The 8882-nt window shown below is 37.7% G+C and overlaps 1 protein-coding gene across 1 annotated transcript; it reads right to left on the bottom strand.

Annotated features, from left to right (window-relative positions):
• Positions 1-1712: 1712 nt before the first annotated feature.
• On the bottom strand, positions 1713-8550 carry LOC104910981 (importin-7-like). Its single transcript, XM_010710928.3, has 6 exons — positions 8453-8550; positions 7003-7223; positions 6692-6897; positions 5348-5554; positions 4865-4981; positions 1713-3410 (listed from the first exon to the last, which is right to left on the bottom strand). The coding sequence occupies exons 2-6, from the start codon at positions 7149-7151 to the stop codon at positions 3313-3315; spliced, it is 777 nt and encodes a 258-aa protein (XP_010709230.2). The 5' UTR covers positions 7152-7223; positions 8453-8550; the 3' UTR covers positions 1713-3312.
• Positions 8551-8882: the final 332 nt, after the last annotated feature.

Consider the following 8882-nt stretch of genomic DNA (forward strand, 5'->3'; position numbering starts at 1 on the left):
CCAGCCGTAGGTCGCTGCCGCGCGGCATTGCAGCACCTCGGGGCACCGTCGCTCCGTGCGGCAGCGAGCGACTGAACTACCTTGGTTAGCATCACACGCTACGCGTGAGGAAGGACTGGAAGACAAGTTAATAAAAGCAGGACAAAACGGGCCGTGAGGCTTAACGGTGCTTCTCCAAGAACTGGTAATTGCAAAAAGGAGGAAATTTCCGTTAGGAAAATGCAGGTTAACCTGTGCAACTGATTACCGGCTATCAGTCACAAGGCACAGCACAGAGCACCTGGATGCACGTGCAGCGCTTTGTAATTACTCCACTGCACACTGAGTCTTGCAGTTTCAAGGCTGTGACACATCTGACCGTAGCTTTGATGTACTGTACCAAAACCTAGGTTCTTCTTAGGGAAAATGTTACCGAGCTTACACAACTGGTATAGAGTATGTCAGCAGCATTTGAGAGGGGAAAACAAACATCAGAGCTAAGCAACAGAACTCCCAAGTACTGTCAGAACGCAGTTACATTCTAAACCCCACACCAAAATGAGCAAAGATGGAGGAGTTGCTTAAGATGTTTATTAATCAAAGGAAATCTTCCATAATAGAAAAAAACAGATTTTAGACTTCCCAACTCTTCCTTTAGAGTTGCATTATCCCTGAAAAATTGAATGGGTAAGTGCAAGTTTTAGGAGAATTTGACATGTGCATCACCAAATGGAAATGGTGCATCATGAAATGCACTATCACCACCACCAATGTAAAACTGTGCTGCAATTCATATACATTTCTTGGAGCAAAGGAAAGCAAAGTTGTAGGATCCATTTTTTAAAAAGCTGCTCATTTCTAACCGGTCTAGTTAGCACATGAAAGCACCCTTGAAGTAAGGCTATCCGCCAAGATAAACTTCCTCTCTCGATGTAGAAAAGTGAAGTTTTAGAAATAACAATGGCACGAAACTGGTAATTTTCCCTCTTTTTTCATCTGCTTTGTACACACAGCCTTCTTGCTGCTGCGTTGCATCTCTTACCCTCAGGCAAAAGCACCATCTGCCCTAAAATGTTCTCAGACTTTCCTGGTAGAGCAGGAACTATATGAGATAAGCAGATACCCAACAAGCAGATGTTCAGAAATGATTCAAGTCCAACTGCGTGTTTTTCAAGGTTGAGGAATGCACAGGAAAAAACATTCTGTGATTACACATCACCTTTTCCTACAAGATAAAACTGTTCAGAGATGAGCTTGAGGCCAGAGTACACCTGTGGGTGCTCAGGAATTATGCATTTTATACAAGACAGTTCTGCCCTGTGTACTTAGCCAGTCAGCTTAGGGCTCACTACGTAAGTACTACTGTGGCTCCCATAACACTAGCATAACAGATACTTTGGATTCAATACTGAATTTTTTAGGCCTTTTCACCTCAAGTGCAATATCCATCAAGTCTACAGTTTCCTTCAAGTACCCCTTTGGTATCACAATAGAGCAAAGAGACAGCATAATGCTGCCTCAGCCTCTCACGCCAGCACTCTGCAGGGAAGTGTTTTTCACCTAAGAAAGGCTGTCCAGAGAGGATGGAGTGGAAAAGCCCCGTGTACCTAGCTCACAGCACAGCACTAGCCATCCTGTAACAAACAGAAGGCAGAGAACCATGCCAGTCAGCAAGGAAACCCCACACCAATTCCAGCTATGCTGCTGATGCAAAAAAAACACACCACACAAACCAATTTTCTGAAGACTGCATTTTGAGTATCATAATATATATATGTGCATTTCATTTTTACAGATATAAACTCAGTTTATTTTTAACCTGTATTTAAATTTTGGAGGCTTACATTAAATTAAGGTAGCTCATTTAATATCAATTGTAACAGCAGGTGACATTTTTATATAAAAACAGACCAAAGAAAAAAAAAAACATTTGATTTAAAAGACCTGACACCAATGATCTCAAGGCAAGATCAAAAACCTATGGATTTATGCTTTAAGAAAAGAAAGGGGGGGCATATGAGCCAACCCATTCACAGCATCTCCCTGCTGGCTTCTTCATACAGTGGTTTTCATAGTGGTCCCAGAGGGAACTGTATTTCGCCTCTCTAGCTAAAATACTAGTTACTATAGCAACTTTGAAAGAAGAAAATTGTGGCTTCAAAAATGGAAGATTGGCAAAACTTCAAATACACTGTCTGGATCAGGCAGACAATCGTATGTTAACACTGGGAGTGCACTTGCACTGCCATGGTGGGGGGGAAAAAAAGGTTTTGCAAAATTATGGGAAAAGTTGCATTCATAGATCAAAGCCCAGGTTAGCCAAATTATTATTTTTTTAATAGATTGCATATATAGATGTTTCATCCACACACTTCAATCAACTCATTTAAGAGCAGAACTTCACATCTAATTTACATGCTTCAGAAAAGATCACTTTCTCAGTGCTTACAATGAACATTTGTATCCAAATTGTAACTCGTACAGTGAGATCTTTAAGAAAAACAAAGGACACAGAGGGTGTTGCTATTTTTTCTTTTTAGCAGCAATGAAATATCACTAACCCCTTTTTTACAGAACCGAATTCAAGTCACAGCCAGAGGTGACTGCACCACAAAGTCACCAGGTACAAAACTGCTAGTTCATTTTAAATTAATAACTTGAAATTATTTTCCCCAATACATCCCTTATTTTTTATTTTTATTTTTTTATAAACAGCAAACATTTTGCTATTTTTGTACATAGGCTAGCAGGCTTGTTTCAATATGAAAGTGCTAATTCATTTACAGATTTATCAGTTATGTAGTGCTACATTAAGTGTCCAATATTCTACATATGAACAATCTTGATAAATGGAAACGATGAAGATTAAGTAAGGCTATCTGATTACCTTATTTACACTGAAAGAATAGACACCCAAATAAGGAAGGGAGAAAAGGGAAGTTGGGCAAATACTCATACTGCCACAGGTGTAAAAATTAAGTCTGCCTCCTAACTTGTACTGTAAATGAGATTTTAAATAGTCCTGCAGCCCATGCCTATTTTTTTTCCTCAGAAAAAGAAAAGCTGCCTTCATGACATCCCTCTTGATTTCCGATTTCCAAAGTGTGTCATTTGAAGCTTTAAATTCAGATTCTTCCTATCTTCAAAAAAACCCTCTAGTTTGCTTTCCAGTATTAGACTGCATGATCAGGTCCCACATCTGGGGCTTTTGTCCAATCTATTTAGCAATTAGTTTAGAGTGAGCTGTAGATAACATGAACCAATTCTGGAACCACTATTGGGAGGAACACAAGCTCTTCACTACAATCACACAGTAGCAGGAAAAGTGATAACTCAATTCATTCCTGGGGCAGGGCCTCCAAAATTAAACGAAGTTGGCACGACCGGAGCATTGAATTTGTATCCTCCATGCTTTTCAATCATTTTGGATTCTAAAAAAAATTAAAAAGAACAAAGATAGAAGGAAAATTAATCAGTGCCCGTAAAGCAGAAATGCATCAGGCTCCAGCAGGCACTTACAGTTATGCTTAAATGATAAATGAAATTCATGTTTCCAACAAAAATACTTTAGCTTTGCGGAACAAGTATGTAAATCCACATTTCAGAAGGAAGACCTAAACAAATGCTGGATTTCTAAAATCGCTGACAGATGCCCTCTTCTTTCTGATTAAAATACTTGTCCATCAGACCAGTACCAGATCACATATTACAAACAAAAGCACTATACAGATATCAGCTCAGCTTTCATTTGTTCCTATGTCAGCTCAACAGTATAAGCAGAAATAAGCTTAGTTCTGAGAGAAACCACCACATTTATCATGTTTCATTTTCAACCACGCCTTAAGACCTTTAGGCATTTGAGGTTCACAAATCCATCCCTCCATCTGTTTTTACTAGATGCATAGTACATCCTTTAAAGCAAGATTGCCTTTTACAAGTTCTAATCTTTTTACAAGCTCTAATGAAAGGAAAGCTCAAAAACAGGTTGGTAAAAAGCAGACATATGCATTTCTGTCAACCAATACCACAATCTAGGTAACACAAAAGGGTTGCATTATTCCCAGCTCAAGGTTATTAAATGTCTAATTTCAAGTCTATCTTTCTCCTATCTTGAAGTACTTCCAATTGGTCTCTTTCTGGAAATACAGGACTCATTATCGAGAGGATCTGCATTTTGACTGTTTCATTTGAAAAAGGCCAGAAAAATACTGCCGTGGCTCATGAGGGACAAGGAGAGAACACAACCAAGGCAAAATGGCTTTGTTCACTCCTGGTCGCTCAGAGTACAGAAGACAAGTTTCTCTTGGCATATGGAGATTCTTCTTAGCTACATAGTGAAACAGTTAAGAATCAATCCATATTATTTCCTCTGAAGAATAGCATTTTGAAATATTTAATAGATTTACAATGTAGCTTTATAGCTGGACACTAGTTTTTGAGCAAGTACTTTCCCACCCACAGAATCAGTGGCTATCCCAGCTGTACTAAGTCACACCACAAAATATTCTACTGGTTGTGTAACATGTTTGTTACCATACCTGTAAGTTCATCCACTTTCAGGTCAATAATTGTTTTCAAGTTCAACATTATAACCAACTATATAATATATACTTCCACATGTATAATGAAGTATATAATATATAATCCAAATTGTAACAACTCTTCATTGAGACATCTCTACTATTTCATACACGTGGTTTTCCATACAAATTATGCACTAAAGCTTTGTGACCTGGCAAACTTAACACTTTTCAAGCATCTCCAGACTGTAAAACAAGCCTGCTTTGATGAAAACGTTATTAGGCTTGACTTATAGGCTGCTGAGTATATGAACAGCATTCAAACAGCTAAAGAATTGCTTAATGGTATAAAGGGGAAAAAATACCATGTGCTGCCCGCCTCTGATCTGCCAGAGTTGCTATGTCCTGCAATTGTTTCCTTTGTTCTTCATTAAGGCCCTGTGTCAAAGTTTGGTACCACACAGGGTTACGATTCTGAATTGCTGCAAGAGAAAAAACAAACAAAAGGTGTACGTTCATTAAAATGTTCTGTAACTCAAAGCATATTGACTCACTGTCATTTCAATCAAAACAACATTCTGATAAACCCTGTTAGGATTACATAATTCAAGACATCTCAATCCAAGACATATCTCTGCTTCCCTCCCACAACAAATTCATTCAGAGAGCTCCTATTTCTCTCAAAGAGAAGTGATGGCAACACTCTCCCCTTTTTCAAAGAAAGAACTCATTCAAACCATATACTGGAAACCTGTTGGAATCTTTCAGCAAGTTCTGGTTCATGATGACAAGCTAAAATTAAGTTAAAATGTAATTTGTTGGCCAGAAAAGAAAATAAAATTACTTACTCTGAAAAATTGTTTTAAATATCTGATATTCATCAACAGGGTTGTCTTCATCATCAATAATTGTGGAATACCCTTCCAAAGCAGTTTCTTCAGCATCATCTTCTTCCCAGTCTTCGTCATCTCCATCTTCACCTGCCTGCTTTGCTAGAATTTCTAGATATTCTTGGCCATCCTCATCAATGTCATCTTCATCACTCCCCAATTCCTCTGAGTGAGATATCACACACAAAAATGTTTAATCTCAAGAACAGTTAAAAAGATATATAAACATACATACAGTTAGTGTTGAAAAGCACTTGCTAAAATTAAACAAAGCACTATTTGTACTCCAAAGGATGTTTGAAATAATTTGATGCTTAATTAATAATAATAATGATAATTTGACAACAGATGTTTAAAGGGGTCTTCAAAAGAGACTTGGAAATGATGCTTGAGAACTACAAAAAGTAATAGGATTAACAATGTGTAATGATTTGGGGAATCCAGAAGTCAATAGCAGGGATCAAAAAGAAACCTGGCTTCAACTAGACAAATGAAAAACACTTAAATGCAGAAAGCTGCTTCAAACATTCAAAGACATGAGGATGACAACATAAAAAGCAAAACGAATCAAGAGAGAAAAACTTAAGCACAGTATAGAAAAGATGAAAAACAGACATAGGGAGAAATTACGCATAATTTTTATCTTTAAATAAAGAATATGCAAAAAAGGTGAAAACCTGTGACAAAGCCGTATAGAGAAATAAGTCTATAAAAGCTGATGAAGTTCAGACCATGAGAAATGAGAAATCCTTGCTTAAGAAAAAAACTAAGAACTGTTATCTTCATTGGAGCTTGGAGCAAACTGATCTAGCAGGCAGTGCCTCTGCCCAGGACAGGGCAGTAAGAACCAAACTTTAAAAAGGTCCCTTCCCACTCAAACCACTATGACTACAATCCATTTTCAATATACATCTACAACTCCAGCATTTCATGGGACAATTTGTAATATGTTTTGGTCCAAACTGTACAATGAAGCACAGTAGCAAACTCCTTCTACTGACTCTAACTTGCCAAAGAGAAAACAGGACCCAGCACTAATTCTTTTCAGTGCTGACAGCATCCATACACAAAAGCCAGCTTGACAACAACTTTGAGGAGACCCAGTTGTGGAAGTCAGCTTCTAAGAGTGACAGGAAAGTAAACAGATATGCTTGAAAGATGTTAAAAGATGTCTAATGCTCTATCTCTGCTTTGAGTTTTGGAATTAGGGAACTCTGAAGAATTCCACAAAAAACAACTCCACATATCCACCATGAAACATGAAAAAAACAGAACATAACAATGGATTTTCAGTCTCCATACCTGTTTCCTCATCTTCTTCAGCTTCATCATCATCATCACTGTCATTTTCATGCTCCGCATGACAGGCATAAGCTCTTTTTAATCCATTAAATAAAAGGATAAAAGCTGGCAGGATCTGGCCAGCAACTTGATTTAAAACCTGTGGTATTTGCTCCAGATCAATGAGAGCACACAAGCCAAGCACACACATTTTTCTGTCGTGAAGCCTGTAAAACAAAACAGCGTGCAAATTACAAATTCCAGTATGATTTAGAAGCTGATAATATAGAGGTGTACCTTAGAGAATAATCTTCAAGATTAGAAACACTCACCCCAAGAAGCAGTCCACATCATTAAGCCATTGTGTTATGAAGTGATTAGTGACAGGCTCCACATTATTGGGAAAACGAAGATTTTCCAATGTATTTAATAATAGATGAGGATTGTAATACAAAGCAGCTATGGCAACCTGGAGGCACATTGTTCGTAGTTCACTTGTTTTCACTTCTCTGGTCAATCTCTCTAAAGCAGCTTCCACAAATAAGGGTATGCACTGAAGAGTGAGAACCATTATAAACTTAGTGGTCAAAATCAGTTCTTTATTTCAGACTCCAGAAATGGCTGAAAAACCAGACTGGCACATAAATACATAGGGTGTGAAATGGAAATAGTTGTTCACAGCCAACAGAAGTCACATATGAATGAAGATGAAATAAAAACATGAGAAGTTATTATATCTACTCCAAACATGCGGATTTTGTGACATTATGGACAGCAGAAGTAAATCCCTAGTACTTTAATCTTGTCTTTTAAAAAAAAGAGGCCTAGGAACTCAGTTTTTGTGGCTTTTAGTTGTGGATAGTAAAAAAAAATAACAAGTCAATGGACGTGGCCAACATTCCAAGATGATAGCTATTAAAAGAATTACTCTTCATAGACAGCACACTAAAAAAGGCTTGCTACAGAAGTTTTTCCTTCAAATAAGTTAAAACCAGAATTTTCAGGGACAACGCCCACAAGCATGGAAAGAAACCATGCCAAGATACTGATATATGAGGGCTGCTCTGAAAGCAATGCCTCCTGCTTTATTATGTTGGCCCACAGTGTCAGAGGCAGATGTTGGTGGGATGGCAACAGAGGCTGAACCTTCCCACCAATATCCCACTACATGTTGTTGCTGTGTGACAGATGGCAGCAGTGGGGCAGTCTGACTAAACAGTGTCTGAAATGGTTATGTGTATGGAACAAAGAGGTGTCATTGAACTCCTCCTCACAGAAAAAAACAGCATCCACTGACATTCATCAAATGCTTGCTGAACGTTTATGGACGCCAGACAGTGGTTGTGAACACAGTGAGATGGTAGGTAGATGGTACACAACGTGTTCCAGCTATGTGACAGTGGGTCACCCCCACTGGTGCAGATATTTTAACTATATACTATATTATACTATATTTACATATATACACATTGACTACATTGAAAAATAATGTTTTGTAGCTGAGAATTTGCTCTGTCAAATAGTGTTATTATGCTCTTTGTATCCGATCTAGTTTCCATGGAAGTAAATAGGGGCATTACTTTCAGAGCAACCTACATAGCTATTACTTGCCATATACACAAAGGAAGCACACAAATGCATCTCTCAAATCCCAACTTCCAATCACACTTAATGAAATCCCTGGCTCCTTTGTGGTATTAATTTTCACGTTAATAGATAATCGACTCATATTTGAGGAAAAAAATCTTTTTAATATTAACAATATCAACCAAAGTTACCAACCTGATCAATTCCACGCCCTTTACACTGAAGAATAATTACTTCTAATAGTTTTGCTGCATGACATTCTGCATCTTCTCCAGCAACTCCTGTCAGGACCTGAAAAGTAATTATTTTTTTTATCATATTACTTCAAGAGGTATTTTCAACATGCTGCTTTGCTTTGAAAAGCCATTATAAACTTACCCAATTTACAATGCTTGTATAAACACCCATCAGTGAAGAAGCCAAATCTACAGCAATGGCTCACTATTAGAACCATAGAGAATATAACATTGCTGAAAGCAACTGAAACTAATCTACCTATACTAACGTTAAATAACTACGCACACTGACCTCATCACATTAACTGTATTAAGAACCAGCTGCCATTTGGAAAAGATTTATTTCCATACACAAAATAAAAATTTCTCTTAAGCATTCATGTATCCTG

Source organism: Meleagris gallopavo, chromosome 5 (assembly GCF_000146605.3).
Source record: "Meleagris gallopavo isolate NT-WF06-2002-E0010 breed Aviagen turkey brand Nicholas breeding stock chromosome 5, Turkey_5.1, whole genome shotgun sequence".
Taxonomy (NCBI): Eukaryota; Metazoa; Chordata; class Aves; order Galliformes; family Phasianidae; genus Meleagris; species Meleagris gallopavo.